The 26,098-nt window shown below is 50.6% G+C and overlaps 1 protein-coding gene and 2 long non-coding RNA genes across 3 annotated transcripts; 2 read left to right on the forward strand and 1 right to left on the reverse strand.

The window, feature by feature from the left end:
- Positions 1–3,900: 3,900 nt before the first annotated feature.
- Positions 3,901–7,869, forward strand: LOC122231204. Its single transcript, XR_006208397.1, has 3 exons — positions 3,901–4,142; positions 4,232–4,342; positions 7,075–7,869. It is a non-coding gene; the product is annotated as an uncharacterized LOC122231204 (long non-coding RNA).
- A 1,593-nt stretch (positions 7,870–9,462) lies between these two features.
- LOC107179949 (secreted protein of Ly-6 domain 1-like) lies at positions 9,463–15,625 on the forward strand. The gene is made up of 4 exons (XM_042958578.1): positions 9,463–9,466; positions 9,794–9,950; positions 14,144–14,257; positions 15,016–15,625. The coding sequence occupies exons 2-4, from the start codon at positions 9,824–9,826 to the stop codon at positions 15,138–15,140; spliced, it is 366 nt and encodes a 121-aa protein (XP_042814512.1). The 5' UTR covers positions 9,463–9,466; positions 9,794–9,823; the 3' UTR covers positions 15,141–15,625.
- A 6,503-nt stretch (positions 15,626–22,128) lies between these two features.
- LOC122231203 lies at positions 22,129–26,098 on the reverse strand. Its single transcript, XR_006208396.1, has 3 exons — positions 25,856–26,098; positions 25,656–25,766; positions 22,129–22,923 (listed from the first exon to the last, which is right to left on the reverse strand). It is a non-coding gene; the product is annotated as an uncharacterized LOC122231203 (long non-coding RNA).

Consider the following 26,098-nt stretch of genomic DNA (forward strand, 5'->3'; position numbering starts at 1 on the left):
TGAAGCTTAGAATATGTAATTAATGAAGCGAATGCACAAAGGCCACCTGCTGTGTGTGGCCGGGCATCATGCTGGCTATTTGAATGTCAACCCATGTCATGTCATGGGGTACTCAGCTCCAAGACGGACATTGGCTTCAGCATTCTAAAGGTGAGGAACCTGACCAGAGAAGTGAATTTACTAACAAGATTTTATCGTGCTACTAAGCAGCAGTGCGTGAATTCACACTTAGATGTCCGTGCCTACTATAGTCCCGTTCTTTCTTCCACCCAGTTTCCCCTTTCTCAGTCCGCTTCTATGACCTCTTCTGGACTTGAAGGGATATGGCCATTTTGTATGTTGCCAGATAGTGCAATAATGATGCACCTAGTTGTGGGAAGGTTACTTAAAAAAAAAAGTTTCTCCAAATCTTTTTGGTAATCTTAAGCCTTAGGTGTTTCTAAGTTAAATTAAATGATGGTCAGTCATTAACTGTCTCGGTCAATTCAAACAAGATGCAGGACTAAAACGTTAATTCCCAAACAGCAGCTTGCTTTTACAGGGACACTAAGGAGACCTTGTTTTTACATCGACACTGTTAGTAAACAAGCTACAAACTCTGAAAAAAAATTACCAGAAGAAAATATGTGCTCGTGATGTATCAGGAGCACTCTGCCTACAGATGTGCAGGACAAACTGTGGCAGGGGTGAGGAGGGTGAGGGGGAGGCAGGGATGGAGGCAGGGAGACCAGACAGGAGGCTGCTGTGACCTTCCTTCCTCCCTCCCTCCCTTCCTTCCTTCCTTCCTTCCTTCTTCCCTTCCTTCCTCCCTCCCTTCCTTCCTTCCTTCCTTCCTTCCTTCCTTCCTTCCTTCTTTCCTTCCTTCTTCCCTCCCCCCCCCTCCCTCCCTCCCTCCCTTCCTTCCTTCCTTCCTTCCTTCTGTCCTTCCTTCCTTCTCTTTCGTTCTTTTCTTTCCTCCTTTTTTTCCGTTCATTTCTTTATCTGATAGACTTTGCTAAAATACAATCTTCCAAATTTCTATTAAATAATAAATTTCTATGATCATCTCTGAGCATACTAACGGTGCTGAAAGTCTCCTCTGTATTTCTGTTTATTTAAGCTATCTTTAAAAAAATTGTGTGTTTGAATAAAGGCAGAAACATCTTTCCTCTGTCATCTGAAGCCCAGGAAGACCCCTGAGAACTGGAGGCATGTGGCACCGTTGTCTCTGGCGTCCAGCACTACTCCTAACAGAGACAACGTCAGTTCCATTTCTTTCTGCCATTTATGCTTCTTTCTAGAAGGGCCTAGTACCTTCCTTATACTGTCATAGGTGCTGGAGTCTCACAAAGGTGGGTGTGGTGGGGTCTTCTGCTGATTTTCCTCCTTGACGCTCGCTAGACCCTTTCTACTAAAGATTTATGTCTCCCTTGAGGAAAACGAGAAAAATTTTTTCTTTGATAAATCCTTCCCATTTTTTTTTTTTTTGTTCTGGAATGCTGAATGGATGTTGGTGTTGCCCTATGGGTTGACTTGCGCATGTGTGGGAATTCCTCATACAGGGGTGTCTGGGAGGCTCAGTCAGTTGAGCATCTGACTTCAGCTCAGGTCATGATCTCAAGGCCCGAGTTCAAGCCCCACGTCGGGCTCTGTGCTTGTAAGGGTTAAATTGTAGTGTAGAGCTAATGCTTAGCTTGAAAAATAACAGCTTTGTGTTGACACTGAAGGTTAAGAGATAACAGCCTTTCTTTGCTCTGGTAAACTACGCCTCATACCCTTGTAAATTAGGCTTCACCAATTAAGGCAACAAAAGTTCAAAGAAAAGAGCATCAGAGGTAGGGTCAAGGAGATCCACTGGTTGCAACTTAGAGGCAGAAAGCCTAAAGTAAACACCTCATTAGGCAACTGTTTCTAACTCATCTGGAACCTGTTTCTTTGTTCTGTTCCCAGGTGATGATAAAACGATGTGATCGGTTATAAAAACTCTGTCCCCCGGCTGTTCGGGGCCGCACTCTTATCAAGAGTGTTGGTCCCGATCGATCGGTCGGCCTTGCCTCTCAATGTAATAAACCTTGTTGTGACTGTCACTGGTGCCCGTAGCATTCTGTTTCAGGAGTCGTGTGGATGCAACATATTCACAGCTCAGAGCCTGGAGCCTGCTTCAGATTCTGTGTCTCCCTCTCTCTCTGCCCCTTCCCTGCTCACACTCTGTCTCTCTCTGTCTCTCAAAACAAATAAACATTTAAAAGAGAGAGAGAGAGAGAGAGAGAGAGAGAGACAATACCTCTACATTATTTTTGACTTTGTCACTTTTCTGGGCCGGGGGAGATGGAAGGCACAGATAGGTAGGAGAGGAGGGGGAGGGTACAATACCCAGAAGGGGTTTTCAAGAAGGAGGGAACAGCCAGTCGCAAATGCTCCTGGGGACTTAGGGAGAGACGGGGGGACAACGCTGGCGCCGTGTCCTGAACGCCCTGCCCTCTGTGGCCACGTGAAGCTCAGGGCAGCGCAGCCTCTGAGAATATGCGCCCTGACAGGCTCTGTCCGGCCACAGTTTCAGATCCTATCAAAAATGCTCTTGTCCCGGGTGCGGCTCACTTGTCACATAAACATTGGAAGCGCCCCAAGTGGCGAATCCCTCAGACACACCTGGGGTTTGGCCTCCCCCACCCCACCCACATACACACACCCCACAGCCTGAGCCAACACCCTGATCGTGGCTAGAGTGGAGACTTCCCCAGAAGTCTCCTCAGGTCCCCCCCCCCCCCCCCCCGACACAGCAGTGGCAGATTCAGCCAAGGGGAAATTCATGTCCCCTTCCTGCTCTTTGTCCCCCGGACTCTCCACCCCTCTGGCCTCAGGAGGCCCTGTGAGGAGGAGCCTCCCAGAGCACATGAAGCCATTCTGTTACTTCTCAGAAATTGACTCTGGTTTTCCTTTACGTGATTTTTTGTGGGCCCTCTGAAATCTTACCAGGGCAGGAAACGTAAGGGTAGAAAGAATGGATTCATTAGCACTGGACTCTGAGGTCCAAAAATGGCCTCACTTCTCATTCTCTTAAAGTCATCTCTGTTCTGATGCCCAACCACCACCTACCCGGGTGGTAAATAATTGCGACTCTGTTATTTGGGGGCTTCCCCCCACCTCTCATTTCCTTCGGGGGGGAGTGTCTGGAGAAGAGACACATCAGTGCCGCTCATGAATTTTTGCCTGAACTGACAGCAGAAATGCCCATGCTGAAGCACCTGGTCCATTTGGTTTCATGCCAGGGCCTCACTGGTTCCGGCCGAATCTGAAATCCATGGGGATCAGGGGCCACCTCCGTGCATGAAATGCCAGCCTTCCCCCTGTGAGGTCACCCGCTCCTGCAGGTGCTGCCAGAATCAAGGTGGGAGAAACGACCCCATCTCCCAGAAACCCCCAGGCATCCAGCCTCTCCCCTCCATCTGGGCAATCCTGCCAAGGGCTTCAGGCTTCCAGAGAAACCAGCAAGTAGTGAAGGTTGTTCTCCAACTACTTCTGTTTGTGCTTGCCAAAAAATCCTCCCTGGGGCCACGAATAAAAGGGACTGGAAGCTTCTTAGAAGAAAGTGGAAGCTATGGGGGAAGGGGAGAGAGGAAAGACAAAAGAGTTTAGGAGGTCAGCCAGGTATCCTGCCACAAAATGGTTTTGTCCTTGAGTTGATGTTCTCCAAAAGGAAAAGAGGTCCTAGGGGAGCTTTGGCCTGCTTGTGTCCATGCCCCAGTGAGAGGAGAGGGGCCGGGCAGAGCCCCAGGCGGGGCAGAGACCCAGGCCTGGCGGGAGCTCCCGGGAGCACTGCTGGCTGGTCTTCGGGAGAAATGATGTGTGTGTGGGACCCGGATGAAAAGCCTGCTGTCTACCAGCTTCACTTGCAATCCCGACGCTGTGAGCCTGGGGGGAGCACCTGCCCTGGGCAGCTGTCCCCACATCGGCCACCTGCACTTCCTGCGAGTGACACAGCACAGGTCACGTAGACAGTCTTCTCATGATCTCAGGACCTCCCACCCGTTCGGCTAATCACACATATTTCACATCGTGAGACGCGTTCCCCACATACCGTCAGGATCGCAAGCTGCCCAGGGGACTGTGATTCCACCTTCTGTCCCCAGGCCCCGATCCCCAGCGACAACCGGAGTTTATCTGTGAGTACATCCCACAGCCAAGGGGTTGTCGTGTCTCACCTCCTCCGATTCGTTTTATGAAAGTTATTAGCACCGATTTTCCTTTTCAGGACGTGAAATACTGTCCCCCACCCGCTGCCTCCCACACATGTGATGCTGGGAATGAATCACTGTACCTGAAGCAGACTCTGGGAGGGAGGTCGCCCTCGGTCCCCTCTGGGGTAAGTCCTAAATTCAGGTCCAGTATCATGTGCTGCCCCGACGTCGTGTGGAGCCTCGACGACCCAGCCCTAAATTTCCCACCTCGTTGTGTCCTGTGGAGAAGGTTCTAGTGAGCCAGCCCCTCATTAGGGCACCTGCTGTCGTCCTGCTCATCCCCACACGGCAGATTTCAGGTCCCTGACAGCCATGGTATTATTCCTATGACCCGCTCACACCCTGTCTGCGAACTAGGGGTCACCTCGCCTCTTCCTTCTACAGAACCGCCCTCCACAGTCCCTCTGTGGTCACAAACCCATGTGCAGCCCGCTTAGGCTCCTCCATGGCGTGTCCTGTGTGGCATGATCCGCAGGCAGTGCCGTCTTTCTCCCCCTGCCTCGAAATATGTGACGGAAAAAGTGTTGTCATCTCACCTGTCCCCTGTCACACGGTGAGCTGTGGCCACCTTCCTACCTGCGGAGCGGGACCCCTCCCTCCTCAACGGGGTGAAGGAGGCACACACCACCTTCTGCTCCGGGGAAGGAAGCACCGTGGCCCGGGAGTCGGCAGGGTCCCCTGGACTCAGGTTTTGCAGACAGAGTCCGGGAGAAGCTCTGAGGGAATGTGTCCCTTCGGGCTGAGCCGAGCAGCTGGGTCCACTCCGTCTTCCTGTCAGAGCCTTTCAGAAATCACGTGAGTGACTTCACGGAGTGTAGGAAGAACCATTGGACCCATAACGGTTTTGAAGTCAATACGGCCATGGAGCCAGACCAGGGCCCCGAAGAAGGCCTCTCAGAAGCCGAGACTTTCACCAGAGAGACTTCTAGAAGGTGACATGGAGCAAAGTGGTGTCGGGGATTAGAGACAAACCATTTCTACCGAGGTGGCCACCGGCTCCAGGGACTGACCGGTCCTTCCCGGAGGAGTCAGAACCGCGTGGGACTGTGCGGAGCAGGGCCCACGGGTGCTGCGTGGCCAAGCGCTGGAGCCACGTGTGGGAGAGAGATACCAGCTGTGAGCCTGGCCACATCGCTGACCCTCAGTCTTCAAATGCACAAAGCGGGAGTAAGGACACCTCGGGAACCGGAAGTGGGGGAGCAAAGGGAAGTGCTCATCCAGCTCTTGTCTCAGCGGCTGGTCCTGGGTAAATGCTCAGCGAAAGTAATTATCCTTACTGAATCTTCCAGAGCCCTTCGGGCACATGGAAAATAAGAAAGCTTCCTGGAATGACCTCACTGCTCTGGGGGGCTTGGCAGGCATCGGCTGGGGAGGAAGGACAGCAGGAATGTGTGTGTGGGTGTGGGTGTGTGGGTGTGCGTGTATGCGTGTGTGTGTGTGTGTGTGTGTGTGTGAACTTGCACTGACGTCCGGGGATAAAGAAGGGTCCCTCATTCATTCAGCCTAAAGCCAAGAAGGTGTGAGCAGACCATCCCAGTGGAAGGCATACGCATTCGGGACTGACTGTACTTGAATCTTACATTTGGCTCTTTCCCTGGGTGGGGATAAGCATTGGGACCCTCTCTCTTGAGGGGTGAAGGCGGCAAGCCCCGGTGCCAGTCAGCCCCATTGTCAGGAGGGCCAAAAACAGGGACTCGGACACCATTCTGTCCCCGGAACCATGCTGTTTACACCTTCGTGACACCCTCCAATCAATCCATGAGATATTCACCACCCTCGCATAAAATAGGCCTGCGTAGATGATTCTGCCCCACCATGGGCTGCTGTCAGTGTTCTGAGCGGTCTAAGGTGGGCCAGGCTAAGCTATGATGGGTAGCCGGTTAGGTGTGTGCTCAGTGCCCTTTTTCTTGACTTAGGATTTTTCCTACTCAGGATGAGTTTGTCCGGAAGTAATGTCATCGGAAGTCAAGGCAGATCTGCGTTAGTTTCCTGTTGCTGCTGAAAATCAACACCGCGACTTAGTGGTTTAAAGCAACACGTATTTATTTCTTAGTATTCTGGGGTTCAGAGAGTCTCGTGGGGCTAAAATGGAGATGTCGGCAGGGGTGGATCCTTCCGGAAGTTCTGAGAGAAAACCCTTTCCTTGTTTCTTTCAGCTTCTGGAGGCTGCTGGCATTCCTCAGCTTATGACCCTGTCCGTCATCCCAACCTCTTCCTTCCATCACCACATCTAACACTACTGACGGATGAAGGGGGGCTCTGGGTGGTTCAGTTGCTTAAGCGACCGACTTCGGCTCAGATCATGATCTCGTGGTTCACAAGTTCGAGCTCTGCATTGGGCTGTGTACAGACCGCTCCGAGCCTGGAGCCTGCTTCAGATTCTGTGTCTCCTCCCCAGCTCGCACTCTGTCTCTCTCTCTCTGTCAAAAATAAATAACACTGCTGTCTGATGATCTGTCTTCCTCTGTAAGGAATCTTGTGATTACTCAAGTCCCACTCAGAAAATCCAGTCTAATATCCCCATCTCCAGAGCCGTAATGACAGGTGCAGATCCCGTCTTTGCTACAATAACAGTCACAGGTTCCAGAGATTAGAACATGGACACATTTGAGAGCCACCATGCGGATACTATATACTGTCCTGTATTTAGTACATATTATATACACTACACACACTCGCAGACACACATACACACATGTGTGTGTATACTAGCATGCATGTATATGTGTATATGTATATGCATATATATAAAGACTTGTAATACGTGTATGTGTTTCTTTATGTGTGTGTGTATATGTACACATATATGTATACATGTATATGTACACATATGTATACATATACAATTTATTTTCAGAAACGGACTCATGTAATCATGGGAGTGGACAAGTCACGTGTATAGGATGGGCCGCCTCCAGCCGGGACACTCAAGCAGGGTCCACGCCGCAGGCTTGGACAGAATTTCTTCTTCTCCAGGAAACTGCTTTTGCTCTTCAGGCCTGCAACTGATTGGATGAGATGCACTCTTATTAGTGAGGGTGATGTCTCTTCCTCAAAGTCAACCGTCCACGTCTGCAAAATATCTTCGCGGTAGGACCCGGACTAATGTTGGCCTCGGTCACCGCAAACTGCAGCCTATCTAGTTGACACATAAAACCTTCCGTCACCGATGCGGAGATCAACGTTTTCCATCCAGTTGCGCGGCATTTTCAGCCCCTGTTATTGCGGATACATTTTCCCTCCTTTCTCCTCTCCTGAACCCCAATACACATCTGTGTGCGGGCTTGATGGCACCCCACAACCCCCGACACTCCGCTCATTTTGTTTCACGCTTTGCTCTCTTTTCCTCGGATTGCATAGTCTCTCTCTATTGACCTCTTGAGAATTTCTGATTGCTTCTTCAACCATATGTACCCGCGACCCCTCGCAAGATGTTTTTCATGTAAGCTGACTTGTAAACTCCAGAATGTCCGTTCGGTTCTTTTTCACGATTTCTATCTCCTTGTTGGTTTGCCGTTTGATGAGACGTCCGTTTCCTTTAGTTCTTGAACGTGGCCACGAGGGCTGCCCGGCCGTCTTGGTTAAACGTGACACCAGACTGTCTCAGAAGTTTGTCTTCTCCAGCTTCATTGAGGGATAATTGACAATAAAAATGACGTATATTTAAGAGGTCCCATGGAGTGATTTCACACACACGTATATTGTGAAGTGGTCGCCACAGCAAGCTAATTAATCACTGCACACAGTTACCACTTGTGCATGTGTGCTGAGGACACGTTAGATTCACTCTCGGCAAATGGCACGTGCACAGCACAGTGTTCCCTATGGTCACCATGCCCACACTGGTTCCTCAGAACTCCGTCCTCTTGGAACTGAGTGTTTGAACCCTTTGGGCCACATTTCCCCCACACCCTCATCTCAGACGGATTCTGTTACCATTTCCTGGCTGAGAGTGGGTCACGCTTGCCTGTTGCGTTGATGCCTCAAAGTTTTTGGATGAAACTGGATACTTCAGGTAAATTATTGTCGCAGCGCCGGATATCGATTCCCACTCTTTCACCCCACCTCCAAACCAGGGCTTTTGGGTGTTGTTTTCTTGACTGGACTCAGTGACTTGCCTGGACGATTTTAGTGAGGCTGATTTTCCTTCGATGAAAACATCCACCTTCTCCCCACAGAGGGACAGCTGTGTGCCCCCCGCAGTTACCGGGAGGGCGGTCTAGCAGGACCCTTCCCCAAGGTGTCTTTCTCTCTGCCTCCATGGCTTCAAGCAAACTGTGAGGCTCCAGTAATTACTGGTTAATGGCTGAGTGTTTTCCACCAGGCCCTGGGGCAGAGAGAGCTCCCCAGTTTGAATTTGCTGGTTGTCTTCAGGGCTATTTCCAGAGATTTGAAAGGATGGTTTACAAAAGTATTTTTCACCAGTTATGAGTCTCTCACTGGGCAGGGTGAGGTGGGTTAGCAGTTCTCATGACACCATCTGGAATGGAAACCCTGCACTCACTGTAATCCAGCATCCTGAAGAGTAAGAAAATGTTATTAAAAAAGAAATAGTGAGGGGCGCCTGGGTGGCTCAGTCGGTTGAGCGGCCGACTTCGGCTCAGGTCATGATCTCACGGTTCGTGGGTTCAAGCCCCGTGTCGGGCTCTGTGCTGACAGCTCAGGGCCTGGAGCCTGTTTCAGATTCTGTGTCTCCCTCTCTCTCTGCCCCTCCCCCATTCATGCTCTGTCTCTCTCTGTCTCAAAAATAAAAATAAACAATAATGAAAAAAAAAAAGGGAGAAATAGTGGGGCTGCATGGGTGCCTGATTCAGCTGAGTGTCTGCCTTCGGCTCAGGTCATGATCTCATGGTTGGTGAGTTTGAGCCCCACATTGGGCTCTTTGCTGTCAGCACAGAGCCCGCTTTGGATCCTCCCTTCCCCTCTCTCTCTGCACCTGCCCTGCTCATGCAGGCTCTCTCAAAAATAAACATTGAAAATAAAATTTAAAAAGAGTGAGATTTAAAAAACAAAAAGAAAAGAAAAACCAACTACGGGTTACTTGTAGCATAATACTTAAAGACTTGGGGAGAAATACTTCCCTCTGTACCAGTTTGTCCAAACAGGACAAAACAATGCAGATGTGTTTCATTTCCAAGAACTGAGTCAACACCACCACCACAATCTATTGTGTTCTGGCCTGCACTTTACAAAAGTCTAAGCATGTGTCTATTTCTGTCTTTATTGAATAGGAACGAATGTTTAAAAGGGTAAGTATCTTTACTCACACCGTGCTTCAACACTTCCCTTAAATACGGCAAACTTCTTTAGAAGGGGACTCACTCCCTAATTCACTTGAATTTCTCAAATTCTTAAGTTATGTAAGCAGGCTGTATTATTCCATTTTGAGATTGGGAATTTGAGATAGAAATGAGCGATGTCCTCTTATCCAACTCGGTGCCCTGAGTTGGACCCGTGGAGGGAGCAGGGCCAGTATTGCTGGGGGGCAGGCAGGGCCCGGGCTCCTCAGGCACTGCGTCCACTCTGTGTCCCGGGGAAGGGCGGCTTCGCCCGGCTGCCATTGGCCGCTCCCCCAGCCCACAGGTATAAAGCCCGCGTCCTCGCAGATGCTGGGCGCCTGCAGTCCTGCCTTGTTCTGCCAGTCGTCGGGGCTGGGGCCAAACGGAGAGATGGGTCACTGCCTGTTGCTGCTGCTGCTGCTGGTCCTGTCCTCACAGCTGGGCTTCCTACAAGGTGAGTCCCTGGGGAGCACACGGGAGGGCAGTGAGGACGACGAGGATCGGGTGAGTGGCAGACTCCAGCTCCAGAGGTGACCGCTCTCTCTGACTCTCTGTCTGCCTGTCTCGTCATGACTCGACCCAACGGGGAAGGTTACTATGTGAGTTATCATCGAACTGGGGACATCTGGCTTTTGTAGGGATACATGTCTCTGTCTTTCTGCTCGTACCTTTGTTTGTCATAATTTCATCTAGTTCAACACTTTTCAGGCTGAGATGTGCTGGGACTCCCTTCCTTGAAAAGTTTAAGATTTCGATCGTCGGGTTATCCTGTGGAATCGGGATGGTCCCTCGCCCCAAACGTGGTTCAGATGTCCGGACACGTGATGCCACATCGCACCCAGAGGGAATGGCAAGGCTTTTCACTTGCCACCTGAGGCTTTCTGGGGAGAGCAGGGCCCTAGTCCCACTGGTATCTCAGTGGCCAAGGAGCAGGGAAGGGAGACTGGCTTGGGATTTACATGGCACTTGGGAGAGGGCAGGGGAGGGTTCCAGGATGCAGTGAGGTCTGTATGGTTGGAACCTCCCGCCCATGCCAATGCAGAAGCCCCAGGACCCATGTGTGGGGCAGAAGGCGTGAACCCGGAGAGCTGTCAGCTATCAAACATCAAAAAATGGAGCCAGATATTTTGTTAATGGGAACAAAATTTAGGGTTCAGTACCACTGTGGGACACTTAGATTGAATCATAAACTAGCCATTCAGAGGCTCGATCATTTTCCACAACTGCTCGCTGACAGGCGTTGCTGAAAGCAGTGTGGGTCTCATATCACCTTCGATGCAAAACTCTATTAATTCAGCTATTGCCGCTGTGGGTGTCGGCATACGTACATATTAAAAGCCATTTATAGTTGACGCACATACACACACACACACACACACACACACAGACTATGACAATTGTTCAAACACAATTAAGATACAACTAATTTGTTTTGTAGTCACATTATCACCACAAAATAAATGAGTTTATGTTCCATGTAAATAGAAACACTGAATTTATCACAGCATTCACAGAGTCAGATGTTTTACCTTCTACAGAATAGTGCCCACAGCTTTCATCTGACCCCGTGGATTGACTGAAAAGTGCAATGGTCGCTGGCAGCATTTCTTTGCAATGTTCTCCGTCTGCAGGTGGAATGAGCCTATTAAGAGTCCACATTTCTTTTTTGGCACATGCACTGGAAGACTCAGAATAAAAAACATGCCAAACTGAGGCGCCTGGATGGCTCAGTTGGTTAAGCATCCGACTCTTGACTGAGGCTCAGGACGTGATCTCAGGGTCGTGACATCCAGCCCTGCATCGGGCTCTGCCCTGTGCCTGGAGCCTGCTTAAGATTCTCTCTTTCCTTCCTCCCTCCCCCACTCACGCTCTCTCTCTCTCACTGTCAAGAAAAAAAAAATACTGACTGAATTCTGACAACACTCATTCCATGTAAATGAAAACTCATCATCCTGACTTGTGTTCCCTCAGAAGCTGACTCTCAGGGACAGAAATGAGTACAAATCATTTGTCCCGTAAGTGACCCCGGGAAATACTAGCAGGGGAGGGAGGTAGTGAGACACGGAAGGGATGAAGCTGATAGAAGACGCATCATCAAGCTGGTTTCATGGTGGGCATGTGGAGCCCAGTCGTGCCAGGTCGTTGTGGAGGACAGTGTGATTCAGGCCACCAGCCATCCCAGAGCAAGTGTGAGACAGTTGGAGTGTCTATCCACTGATTCCCCGCCCGCTCTTGGGAGAGGGATGCCTCCAGGAACCGTGTCTCTGTAGACCCCAGTAGCCCCGTGTGCAAGGTGAGTGTGCCCCCTAGAGTCCGTGTGTGTGTGCAGCAGTAGCCGTCATCATGTGCAGGGGAAGGCTGAGGCCCCGAGGCTGGGCGACGCCCACTGCAGCGACTCTGCTGACCAGTGGCTCCTCTCCCACTTCCTGTGTCCCCATCTCTCACCTGCCCGGGGCCTCTTTCCTGCTTTCCTCCTTAAAGTGCATCATGCTCACAACACAGAAACCGTTCATGTCACTCCCCACTTTGAACCCTACAGTGGCCTCCTCTTGTAGAGTAAAATCCCAATTCTTACGGTGGCCCGGACGGTGGTCCCAAGGCCCGCTACGTATGTAATTCCGAATTTCTGAGTAGACGTGTTCAAAAAATAATAAATGTGTAAAGTTAATTTTAGTAATGCATTTTATTTACCCCCAAATAGCTGAAATACTAGCAGGGCACATAATCAACATTGCACTTACTCATCAGCATTAAAAGAATTTTCTTGTACGACGTGTGGGAAATCCACTTAGGGCCCATCTAGTTGGGTTTGTTGGGTTTTTTGGGTTTGGTTTATGGTTTTTGTTTTTGGTTTTTTTGGTGCAAAAAAGTGTTTTTGTTATAGCACAGGGACGGGACCTGTGGGCAGAAAGAGCTGCCCTGGGATTGTGAGAAGTGATTGAATATGTACTTGTTAGTTAGGGAGTGAAGGATAGTCTAGTCTCCAAGGAATTTGTACATGGTAAAGACAAGGTGTCCAGGACCTTGGAGCGCTAGCTGTTGTTAAGATAAGGCTGCTTTTATTGTTGTCTCGTAAAACATTAGTCACAAGACCTTCAAATGTGTAGCAGCTGGGCCATATGTCTGCAAGGTGATTGCTAACATATATTTTCGGGGGCGGGGGGTTGTCAACGGTTAGCAGAGGGAACTAACAGTAACAAGAGCAAAGCTATGGTGGTAAAACACTAAAAGAAGTCGTTGACGTGGCTGCAGGAACCTCAGGAATTCTGCCCGAGACTGTGAACCACAGCCAAGTCCCGCTTCTGTTGTTTTCTCCCATCATTTTGCCCCCTGAACAAACTTGACCCTTAAATCATTAAGGTTGCTGACGACGGAAGGTCTCATCTTCTATAACTTCTTCCTACTGAATAGGGGCATAGACAGGACCCTCCCTGTGGGTCAAGACTGGTCAGTTGAGAATTTAATAGGACTCATGCAAGGCCGAGGCAGCCGTGTCTGGAGTTGGTAACATAGGAGAGTCTCCTCGAGTAGAAAGGATCGTGTGTCGGCTTGACGTTGTGGCAGTGAAGGGGTCCCAGCACCAGGCTCATTGATATTCAGAAAAAAACCAGCAAAACAGGATCAAAATGGCAAGAAGAAAAGGAGTCCTTGGATACTTGGCCAACATGCGGGGGGCCATGTGGGACCAGTCACCCTGCACACAGACAGCAGCCACGATGGTGGGGCCCCTGAGTGGACATTGCAGCCCCAAGAAGAGCCCGTCGCATCTGGTCCTCGGGACCCCTTCAGTCTCACTTCCCCAGTCTGCCAACCTTTCCCCCTCCCTCTCCCTCTGCTGCCTTTTTCCTTCCTAGAACCGGCCAGACCAATGTTGTCTCTGAGCCTTTGCACTTGCCCATGTGTCTTCCCGGAACCGGTGTCCCAACATCTCCCAGGTGTTTAAAGAGTCAGCGTTTCTTTCTTTCAGTTGCTCATGTTTGAGCTAAGTGACCCCTCCGAACACTCCTCTGAGCCCCCAGATGAGGAAACAGCCCTACTGCCTCCCACCCCGCTAGGTCACGTTCACTCAGGACCATGTTCTTCCTCTGTCACCAGGACCCGAAGTTCTCCCTTGTCCTCTGTGAGTCATTTCTCTTATTTATTTGTTGACTTAGTGCCTAAGTGACATGCGTGTTTCATGTCTCTCTCCTGTCACTCTGTTCCCAACATCTGCGAGAGTGCCTCGCACATAGCAGGCGCTCGTAGTTGCAGAGTGAGGGCGGGACAAGCAGCTGCCCATGCTAAGGCTGGAGATGAGTGAAGAGCTGGGGCTGCGGGTGAGACGTCTGCCGGTGACACCCGCAGCTCCTCCCTCCTCCTTCCTTTCTTCTCCTTTCCTCTGCCCTCCCTGACTTGCCTCCTTCCCTCCTTCTGACCCTCCCATATCCTCCTCCATCCCTGGGAGTAGAGGGGGATCCTGTCCGTACTCACGTATGCCTCCTCCCAGGGGTGTGCCAAGCACCCAGGAATCCCCCGCTCTCAGCCCCCTCTTCAGGCCCCGGGAACCAGCCCCCTCCAGGCTGCGTGTGGCCCAGAAGGTGTGCTCCCTGCTGATCTGCCAGGAGGCAGTGGTGGCCGAGGCTCATCATGCGGGTTTTGACTTTCCAGCTCTACCGTGTTTCCAGTGTCCACGAGTCAACGCCAGCGGGGTTTGCGAGACTGGGGAAAGTGTCTGCGAGACTCAAGGCAGCCAGTGGTGCTTCCTGAGGAAGGTCTACGAAGGTAGGTGGGTCCTGAGAAGTCACCTGGGTGACCCTTGCCTGAAGTTAAGTGCTAAGAGTGGAGGTTCAGGGTTGGGAGTGGTATGAATCCTTCATGGGACCAATGGAGCTGGGGCCCCCAGGACAAGGCAAGTGACTCTAGGACCCAGGGAACTGGGGCCTTAGGAACCCTGGAAGTAGCAGCAGTATAGGCAGGGGTTGATTTTCTTTTGTCACTAAGCTTGTGAAGCTGTGTCACCTAGTTCTGGTACTCAGCTGCCAGTGGCCACTAATTGGGCCAATACCTGTAAGAAAAGAAGACGGGATCTTCTGTTAGCTCCTGGGGTGACTGGAAGGGCTGCTAAAATCCCACTGACCCTGACCTGAGTGTGGTAGAGAGTTGTGTTACAAGAAGCAGACATGGGCGGGGGTGGGGGGTGGAGAGGGTATTAGGGCATTTTCTATTCACCCCTTCCTGACCTCTCCTGTGTGGGGAGGGATTGAACCCTAGGACACAGAGTCCCCAGAGCTGGCCTACGAAGGATACACTAGGGGGCTCTATCTCAAATATCTCAATCCTGGGAGGCAGAGAGCAGGCATCCTTGAAGGATGTTTCCATTTGCTCCTCATTCCTTGATTAATTTGTTAATGCAAAGATCTACTGGTTCATTCAGCAATATTTAATGAACACTGTTCACCAGGACATGCTGAACCCCACAGCCGTGGGTCTGCAGTCCAGGCTTCGGGGTCTCATTTGTCCTCTTCTCTGCCCTTCTGCAGATGACACCCTTTCATATGGATACCAAGGTTGTAGCAGTGTGTGTTTCCCTTTGATGCTCTTTAATCCGGCTGTTACTTTGGAGGAGAGATGTTGTAATGACTCACCTTTCTGCAACAAGTTCTAAAGATGGGGCCCAGCTTTGCCCTGAGCTGGTGGATAAAGCTGACTCAACATACCTTTCAACTCTCATGAGCTTTAAGACTACGTGCACTGAATAGGGGGGGAAATCGCAAACTAGGTCTGTGTCAGGCCCAGCCACCTTTTCTCTTCCTCTTTATGAGATGCCACTGGGATATTTTAAAATCAAACCGGGGTGAAGAGTGGTGGGCATAGGTGGGTCCAGGCGTGCTTTCTTCCTTTCGAGGACCACACTGATTTGCACTTTAAAAAGGCAAGGTCTGGGTTTTGTGATTCTGTGTGGTTCTGGAGGCAGCCAGCTGAAGGAAGAGGGAGAGTCCTGAGATGCTGAAAAGGATAGGAAATGAGGTGGCCATAAATGATGCATTAGTTGGTGTAGGCGGGCTGCTGTGACAAAAATCTCTGAAATGGCGGTGTCCTAAAACAATAAAAAATGAATGCTCACCCATGGCACAGTTCAACGAGGTGGTGGTGATTATTTAGGGATCCTAGCTCCTTTCAAGTTTTTATGCTACTGTCTTTAACATAGTCTCCAAGGTCTCTACGGAAAGGTAAATGAACATGGAGATTCATAGGGCCGGAGCTCAAAGCGTTGTACACAATTTCTCCCACACTCCACTGTCCCTTGACTCCAAATTGCAAGAAATGTGATCTTGCAATCTCATGTGCCCAAGATCCGGATGGTCTGATGAACTCAGTGGATGGAGTCCGGTTCCATCCCCTGACCCCTACCCTGCCCCCCACTTGCCCCCCCATCAGACGCCTCAATTTGCACCCACATTTGACCTCTGTTACAAGGGAAAGAATAACCCAGCAAATGAGGACCACAAAGCCCCATATACTGATTAAAAGTCAAACATTTGTGACCTGACCGGGTATTCTGTGCTCCCCGTTTCGGTCTCCCCCACATGGAGACTGGGGCCCAGCACGTCTCAGGAGCCTGCCCGTGACACCCAGTGCTCTTTTTCTTTTTGTGTCCTTGCTGTTTCCTCAGTGCTGCTCCAGGGGTCTCAGAGCTCTCTTGCTGTGTCCCCCACACTGGGAACCCCAGTGTGCCTACCAATGATGTCGGGTCCTCCTTTTCCCCACAGAGCCAGCCGGCAAGAGAGGCGCTGGTCCCCAGATTCCCCTTCACACACTGTCCTGAAACAGCTTCTCCACTTCTGCCTGTGGCTCCTTTCCTCACAGGACTCCGTAGGGAGGAACACCTTTGGATGCCGCCAGTGGCTACCTGGGAAAGGCAGATCAAGAAGAGGAAAACCAGGGGAACCTGGGTGGCTCAGTCAGTTGAGCTCTTTTTTTTTTTTTTTAAGTTTATTTTTTATTTTTGAGAGAGAGAGAGAGAGAGAGAGAGAGACAGAGCTCGAGAAGGGAAGGGCCAGAGAAAGAGGGAGACACAGAATCCGAAGCAGGCTCCAGGCTCTGAGCTGTCAGCACAGAGCCCGATGTGGGGCTTGAACTCACAAACCGCGAGATCATAACATGAGCCGAAGTCGGACGCTTAACCGACTGAGCCACCCAGGCGCCCCATTTTTTTTTAAATGTTTATTTATTGTTGAGAGAAAGGGTGCGAGTGGGGGAGGGGCAGAAAGAGAGAGAGGGAGACGCAGAATCTGAAGCAGGCTCCAGGCTCCAAGATGTCAGCACAGAGCCCACTATCGGGCTTAAACTCATGAACCGTGAGGTCATGACCTGAGCCGAAACCAAGAGTCAGACGCTTAACTGAGCAAGCCACCCAGGCACCCCTAAATAAACTATTTTTTTAACCTGACATTTCTTTGTACCACGTGCATTTAAAAAAAAAAAAAAGGAAGAAGAAGAGGAAAACCAAACAGCGTGTTGACACCAGCGTCACTCACGTGTATGCACGAGCATAGCCAGGGATGAGTAACTCGAGTGAATGATCGCCACTGGCGCTCCTACAGCATCTTAACAAAGAACCACTTTGTTCAGAAGTGACAAAAGGAAAGAAAAGGGGTTTATACCTCCCCAGGCGGCCAAATATGGGAAGGTAACCATATGGGGGAAAGAATGGAAGGGCTGCTTAGTAAAGATCCTTATGTCGATTCCTCAGGGCTGGCGTCTAAGGTCTCCCCTAGTGACCAAGCAGCCTCCTGCCCTCCCTAGAGGGCAGAGAGTTGTTCTTGTATCTGCTTCTCAGAAATTGCTTTCAGCTCAAAATAATCCTTTGTCACCTGATGTATTTTGGGGTGGCGGACTCTGAACCCGTTCAACTCAAATCCATCCACAAGGGCTGGACAGTCAGAAATCCCACTGCTGTCTATCTGGCTTCTTTCATCATTAGGACCCTAGCCTGTCCCCCAAACCTCCTTGTCCCAGGGCTCCTCTGTACACATGCAAATTATGCATGAGTTCTGATGCTGGGGATGGAGCAGAGTCATTAGCTGGCAGCCCAGTTCTGGTCAGGCTCGGCAGAGGACCCGTGACGCATTCGTTGATCCAGTTTCCTGTCCATCCCGCTTGGACACTAAAGACGCTCTGATGTTAAGCCACGCCTTCTGATGACCCCGGGCACTTGTATGGAGGCAAAATTTTCATCCGCTGGGAGTTTCCTTTACTCATGAGGTTTCCCTCCTCAGAAAAGACAGGTTCTAACTGGTCGTCACCTGCTAATGATCTCAGGATGGCAACAGTGCGGCTTTGTCACAGACTCACAACTTGCCATGGGCTGGGGGGTGGGTGTGGACACACCTCCTCAAAGGCCAAACCATGTGATTCTTACAAGACTCTCTCCTCTGGTCTGAGTTGACTGTAAACATGGTGGACATTTGACCCAACTGGGCTAATGAATTCTCTTCCCTAGGAATTTCCTATTAGATGTGAGAGACTAATTTTCTCATACGGGGAATGACTTTACCAAAGCAAGGAGCCATCAGGTCCAATCTTAGCCTTACGCAGTACTCAGCACACAACGACAGCAGCAGCAAAATGAAATGGAGAAGCGGTTTAAAGTGTTAGCTGTGCTTTTATGTTCAGGGTTATAGCTTCCTTGACAAACAAGAGGCGCAAGGGAAGAAAATGCAGAATGACTATTGGCCACCACTCTGCTGTTTGTGGCTGCCTGACTCACACTTGTCATCCGGAGGCCTGTCCTGGGGTCTCACCTAGGGAGCCCTCAGGAAGTGTCTGTGTCTGCGTGTCCCTTGAGGGTCAGCATCTCAGGCTCCTCGAGTGTGAGCTGAAATGATTGTGTCTGTGCTGCATCCTGATGGCAGCAGGTGACCGTCTTCCCTGGCCACTCTCTGTCCTCACACATGGACCTCAGTGACCTGTGGATTCAGGTGGGGCAGGTGGAGGGGTCTTACCTCCTCCCGCAGTCAGATCATAGTGAGCAGGACTGCCCCCTGCAGGCAGCCTCTAGAAGTGCAGGCACACATTCAGCCTGGTCCTGTGATTCATGGAATGAGTGTTGTCAGAATTCAGTCAGCATTTTTTTCTTGACAGTGAGAGAGAGAGAGCGTGAGTGGGGGAGGGAGGAAGGAAAGAGAGAATCTTAAGCAGGCTCCAGGCACAGGGCAGAGCCCGATGCAGGGCTGGATGTCACGACCCTGAGATCACGTCCTGAGCCTCAGTCAAGAGTCGGATGCTTAACCAACTGAGCCATCCAGGCGCCTCAGTTTGGCATGTTTTTTATTCTGAGTCTTCCAGTGCATGTGCCAAAAAAGAAATGTGGACTCTTAATAGGCTCATTCCACCTGCAGACGGAGAACATTGCAAAGAAATGCTGCCAGCGACCATTGCACTTTTCAGTCAATCCACGGGGTCAGATGAAAGCTGTGGGCACTATTCTGTAGAAGGTAAAACATCTGACTCTGTGAATGCTGTGATAAATTCAGTGTTTCTATTTACATGGAACATAAACTCATTTATTTTGTGGTGATAATGTGACTACAAAACAAATTAGTTGTATCTTAATTGTGTTTGAACAATTGTCATAGTCTGTGTGTGTGTGTGTGTGTGTGTGTGTATGTGCGTCAACTATAAATGGCTTTTAATATGTACGTATGCCGACACCCACAGCGGCAATAGCTGAATTAATAGAGTTTTGCATCGAAGGTGATATGAGACCCACACTGCTTTCAGCAACGCCTGTCAGCGAGCAGTTGTGGAAAATGATCGAGCCTCTGAATGGCTAGTTTATGATTCAATCTAAGTGTCCCACAGTGGTACTGAACCCTAAATTTTGTTCCCATTAACAAAATATCTGGCTCCATTTTTTGATGTTTGATAGCTGACAGCTCTCCGGGTTCACGCCTTCTGCCCCACACATGGGTCCTGGGGCTTCTGCATTGGCATGGGCGGGAGGTTCCAACCATACAGACCTCACTGCATCCTGGAACCCTCCCCTGCCCTCTCCCAAGTGCCATGTAAATCCCAAGCCAGTCTCCCTTCCCTGCTCCTTGGCCACTGAGATACCAGTGGGACTAGGGCCCTGCTCTCCCCAGAAAGCCTCAGGTGGCAAGTGAAAAGCCTTGCCATTCCCTCTGGGTGCGATGTGGCATCACGTGTCCGGACATCTGAACCACGTTTGGGGCGAGGGACCATCCCGATTCCACAGGATAACCCGACGATCGAAATCTTAAACTTTTCAAGGAAGGGAGTCCCAGCACATCTCAGCCTGAAAAGTGTTGAACTAGATGAAATTATGACAAACAAAGGTACGAGCAGAAAGACAGAGACATGTATCCCTACAAAAGCCAGATGTCCCCAGTTCGATGATAACTCACATAGTAACCTTCCCCGTTGGGTCGAGTCATGACGAGACAGGCAGACAGAGAGTCAGAGAGAGCGGTCACCTCTGGAGCTGGAGTCTGCCACTCACCCGATCCTCGTCGTCCTCACTGCCCTCCCGTGTGCTCCCCAGGGACTCACCTTGTAGGAAGCCCAGCTGTGAGGACAGGACCAGCAGCAGCAGCAGCAACAGGCAGTGACCCATCTCTCCGTTTGGCCCCAGCCCCGACGACTGGCAGAACAAGGCAGGACTGCAGGCGCCCAGCATCTGCGAGGACGCGGGCTTTATACCTGTGGGCTGGGGGAGCGGCCAATGGCAGCCGGGCGAAGCCGCCCTTCCCCGGGACACAGAGTGGACGCAGTGCCTGAGGAGCCCGGGCCCTGCCTGCCCCCCAGCAATACTGGCCCTGCTCCCTCCACGGGTCCAACTCAGGGCACCGAGTTGGATAAGAGGACATCGCTCATTTCTATCTCAAATTCCCAATCTCAAAATGGAATAATACAGCCTGCTTACATAACTTAAGAATTTGAGAAATTCAAGTGAATTAGGGAGTGAGTCCCCTTCTAAAGAAGTTTGCCGTATTTAAGGGAAGTGTTGAAGCACGGTGTGAGTAAAGATACTTACCCTTTTAAACATTCGTTCCTATTCAATAAAGACAGAAATAGACACATGCTTAGACTTTTGTAAAGTGCAGGCCAGAACACAATAGATTGTGGTGGTGGTGTTGACTCAGTTCTTGGAAATGAAACACATCTGCATTGTTTTGTCCTGTTTGGACAAACTGGTACAGAGGGAAGTATTTCTCCCCAAGTCTTTAAGTATTATGCTACAAGTAACCCGTAGTTGGTTTTTCTTTTCTTTTTGTTTTTTAAATCTCACTCTTTTTAAATTTTATTTTCAATGTTTATTTTTGAGAGAGCCTGCATGAGCAGGGCAGGTGCAGAGAGAGAGGGGAAGGGAGGATCCAAAGCGGGCTCTGTGCTGACAGCAAAGAGCCCAATGTGGGGCTCAAACTCACCAACCATGAGATCATGACCTGAGCCGAAGGCAGACACTCAGCTGAATCAGGCACCCATGCAGCCCCACTATTTCTCCCTTTTTTTTTTTCATTATTGTTTATTTTTATTTTTGAGACAGAGAGAGACAGAGCATGAATGGGGGAGGGGCAGAGAGAGAGGGAGACACAGAATCTGAAACAGGCTCCAGGCCCTGAGCTGTCAGCACAGAGCCCGACACGGGGCTTGAACCCACGAACCGTGAGATCATGACCTGAGCCGAAGTCGGCCGCTCAACCGACTGAGCCACCCAGGCGCCCCTCACTATTTCTTTTTTAATAACATTTTCTTACTCTTCAGGATGCTGGATTACAGTGAGTGCAGGGTTTCCATTCCAGATGGTGTCATGAGAACTGCTAACCCACCTCACCCTGCCCAGTGAGAGACTCATAACTGGTGAAAAATACTTTTGTAAACCATCCTTTCAAATCTCTGGAAATAGCCCTGAAGACAACCAGCAAATTCAAACTGGGGAGCTCTCTCTGCCCCAGGGCCTGGTGGAAAACACTCAGCCATTAACCAGTAATTACTGGAGCCTCACAGTTTGCTTGAAGCCATGGAGGCAGAGAGAAAGACACCTTGGGGAAGGGTCCTGCTAGACCGCCCTCCCGGTAACTGCGGGGGGCACACAGCTGTCCCTCTGTGGGGAGAAGGTGGATGTTTTCATCGAAGGAAAATCAGCCTCACTAAAATCGTCCAGGCAAGTCACTGAGTCCAGTCAAGAAAACAACACCCAAAAGCCCTGGTTTGGAGGTGGGGTGAAAGAGTGGGAATCGATATCCGGCGCTGCGACAATAATTTACCTGAAGTATCCAGTTTCATCCAAAAACTTTGAGGCATCAACGCAACAGGCAAGCGTGACCCACTCTCAGCCAGGAAATGGTAACAGAATCCGTCTGAGATGAGGGTGTGGGGGAAATGTGGCCCAAAGGGTTCAAACACTCAGTTCCAAGAGGACGGAGTTCTGAGGAACCAGTGTGGGCATGGTGACCATAGGGAACACTGTGCTGTGCACGTGCCATTTGCCGAGAGTGAATCTAACGTGTCCTCAGCACACATGCACAAGTGGTAACTGTGTGCAGTGATTAATTAGCTTGCTGTGGCGACCACTTCACAATATACGTGTGTGTGAAATCACTCCATGGGACCTCTTAAATATACGTCATTTTTATTGTCAATTATCCCTCAATGAAGCTGGAGAAGACAAACTTCTGAGACAGTCTGGTGTCACGTTTAACCAAGACGGCCGGGCAGCCCTCGTGGCCACGTTCAAGAACTAAAGGAAACGGACGTCTCATCAAACGGCAAACCAACAAGGAGATAGAAATCGTGAAAAAGAACCGAACGGACATTCTGGAGTTTACAAGTCAGCTTACATGAAAAACATCTTGCGAGGGGTCGCGGGTACATATGGTTGAAGAAGCAATCAGAAATTCTCAAGAGGTCAATAGAGAGAGACTATGCAATCCGAGGAAAAGAGAGCAAAGCGTGAAACAAAATGAGCGGAGTGTCGGGGGTTGTGGGGTGCCATCAAGCCCGCACACAGATGTGTATTGGGGTTCAGGAGAGGAGAAAGGAGGGAAAATGTATCCGCAATAACAGGGGCTGAAAATGCCGCGCAACTGGATGGAAAACGTTGATCTCCGCATCGGTGACGGAAGGTTTTATGTGTCAACTAGATAGGCTGCAGTTTGCGGTGACCGAGGCCAACATTAGTCCGGGTCCTACCGCGAAGATATTTTGCAGACGTGGACGGTTGACTTTGAGGAAGAGACATCACCCTCACTAATAAGAGTGCATCTCATCCAATCAGTTGCAGGCCTGAAGAGCAAAAGCAGTTTCCTGGAGAAGAAGAAATTCTGTCCAAGCCTGCGGCGTGGACCCTGCTTGAGTGTCCCGGCTGGAGGCGGCCCATCCTATACACGTGACTTGTCCACTCCCATGATTACATGAGTCCGTTTCTGAAAATAAATTGTATATGTATACATATGTGTACATATACATGTATACATATATGTGTACATATACACACACACATAAAGAAACACATACACGTATTACAAGTCTTTATATATATGCATATACATATACACATATACATGCATGCTAGTATACACACACATGTGTGTATGTGTGTCTGCGAGTGTGTGTAGTGTATATAATATGTACTAAATACAGGACAGTATATAGTATCCGCATGGTGGCTCTCAAATGTGTCCATGTTCTAATCTCTGGAACCTGTGACTGTTATTGTAGCAAAGACGGGATCTGCACCTGTCATTACGGCTCTGGAGATGGGGATATTAGACTGGATTTTCTGAGTGGGACTTGAGTAATCACAAGATTCCTTACAGAGGAAGACAGATCATCAGACAGCAGTGTTATTTATTTTTGACAGAGAGAGAGAGACAGAGTGCGAGCTGGGGAGGAGACACAGAATCTGAAGCAGGCTCCAGGCTCGGAGCGGTCTGTACACAGCCCAATGCAGAGCTCGAACTTGTGAACCACGAGATCATGATCTGAGCCGAAGTCGGTCGCTTAAGCAACTGAACCACCCAGAGCCCCCCTTCATCCGTCAGTAGTGTTAGATGTGGTGATGGAAGGAAGAGGTTGGGATGACGGACAGGGTCATAAGCTGAGGAATGCCAGCAGCCTCCAGAAGCTGAAAGAAACAAGGAAAGGGTTTTCTCTCAGAACTTCCGGAAGGATCCACCCCTGCCGACATCTCCATTTTAGCCCCACGAGACTCTCTGAACCCCAGAATACTAAGAAATAAATACGTGTTGCTTTAAACCACTAAGTCGCGGTGTTGATTTTCAGCAGCAACAGGAAACTAACGCAGATCTGCCTTGACTTCCGATGACATTACTTCCGGACAAACTCATCCTGAGTAGGAAAAATCCTAAGTCAAGAAAAAGGGCACTGAGCACACACCTAACCGGCTACCCATCATAGCTTAGCCTGGCCCACCTTAGACCGCTCAGAACACTGACAGCAGCCCATGGTGGGGCAGAATCATCTACGCAGGCCTATTTTATGCGAGGGTGGTGAATATCTCATGGATTGATTGGAGGGTGTCACGAAGGTGTAAACAGCATGGTTCCGGGGACAGAATGGTGTCCGAGTCCCTGTTTTTGGCCCTCCTGACAATGGGGCTGACTGGCACCGGGGCTTGCCGCCTTCACCCCTCAAGAGAGAGGGTCCCAATGCTTATCCCCACCCAGGGAAAGAGCCAAATGTAAGATTCAAGTACAGTCAGTCCCGAATGCGTATGCCTTCCACTGGGATGGTCTGCTCACACCTTCTTGGCTTTAGGCTGAATGAATGAGGGACCCTTCTTTATCCCCGGATGTCAGTGCAAGTTCACACACACACACACACACACACACACGCATACACGCACACCCACACACCCACACCCACACACACATTCCTGCTGTCCTTCCTCCCCAGCCGATGCCTGCCAAGCCCCCCAGAGCAGTGAGGTCATTCCAGGAAGCTTTCTTATTTTCCATGTGCCCGAAGGGCTCTGGAAGATTCAGTAAGGATAATTACTTTCGCTGAGCATTTACCCAGGACCAGCCGCTGAGACAAGAGCTGGATGAGCACTTCCCTTTGCTCCCCCACTTCCGGTTCCCGAGGTGTCCTTACTCCCGCTTTGTGCATTTGAAGACTGAGGGTCAGCGATGTGGCCAGGCTCACAGCTGGTATCTCTCTCCCACACGTGGCTCCAGCGCTTGGCCACGCAGCACCCGTGGGCCCTGCTCCGCACAGTCCCACGCGGTTCTGACTCCTCCGGGAAGGACCGGTCAGTCCCTGGAGCCGGTGGCCACCTCGGTAGAAATGGTTTGTCTCTAATCCCCGACACCACTTTGCTCCATGTCACCTTCTAGAAGTCTCTCTGGTGAAAGTCTCGGCTTCTGAGAGGCCTTCTTCGGGGCCCTGGTCTGGCTCCATGGCCGTATTGACTTCAAAACCGTTATGGGTCCAATGGTTCTTCCTACACTCCGTGAAGTCACTCACGTGATTTCTGAAAGGCTCTGACAGGAAGACGGAGTGGACCCAGCTGCTCGGCTCAGCCCGAAGGGACACATTCCCTCAGAGCTTCTCCCGGACTCTGTCTGCAAAACCTGAGTCCAGGGGACCCTGCCGACTCCCGGGCCACGGTGCTTCCTTCCCCGGAGCAGAAGGTGGTGTGTGCCTCCTTCACCCCGTTGAGGAGGGAGGGGTCCCGCTCCGCAGGTAGGAAGGTGGCCACAGCTCACCGTGTGACAGGGGACAGGTGAGATGACAACACTTTTTCCGTCACATATTTCGAGGCAGGGGGAGAAAGACGGCACTGCCTGCGGATCATGCCACACAGGACACGCCATGGAGGAGCCTAAGCGGGCTGCACATGGGTTTGTGACCACAGAGGGACTGTGGAGGGCGGTTCTGTAGAAGGAAGAGGCGAGGTGACCCCTAGTTCGCAGACAGGGTGTGAGCGGGTCATAGGAATAATACCATGGCTGTCAGGGACCTGAAATCTGCCGTGTGGGGATGAGCAGGACGACAGCAGGTGCCCTAATGAGGGGCTGGCTCACTAGAACCTTCTCCACAGGACACAACGAGGTGGGAAATTTAGGGCTGGGTCGTCGAGGCTCCACACGACGTCGGGGCAGCACATGATACTGGACCTGAATTTAGGACTTACCCCAGAGGGGACCGAGGGCGACCTCCCTCCCAGAGTCTGCTTCAGGTACAGTGATTCATTCCCAGCATCACATGTGTGGGAGGCAGCGGGTGGGGGACAGTATTTCACGTCCTGAAAAGGAAAATCGGTGCTAATAACTTTCATAAAACGAATCGGAGGAGGTGAGACACGACAACCCCTTGGCTGTGGGATGTACTCACAGATAAACTCCGGTTGTCGCTGGGGATCGGGGCCTGGGGACAGAAGGTGGAATCACAGTCCCCTGGGCAGCTTGCGATCCTGACGGTATGTGGGGAACGCGTCTCACGATGTGAAATATGTGTGATTAGCCGAACGGGTGGGAGGTCCTGAGATCATGAGAAGACTGTCTACGTGACCTGTGCTGTGTCACTCGCAGGAAGTGCAGGTGGCCGATGTGGGGACAGCTGCCCAGGGCAGGTGCT

Source organism: Panthera tigris, chromosome D1 (assembly GCF_018350195.1).
Source record: "Panthera tigris isolate Pti1 chromosome D1, P.tigris_Pti1_mat1.1, whole genome shotgun sequence".
Lineage (NCBI taxonomy): Eukaryota > Metazoa > Chordata > Mammalia > Carnivora > Felidae > Panthera > Panthera tigris.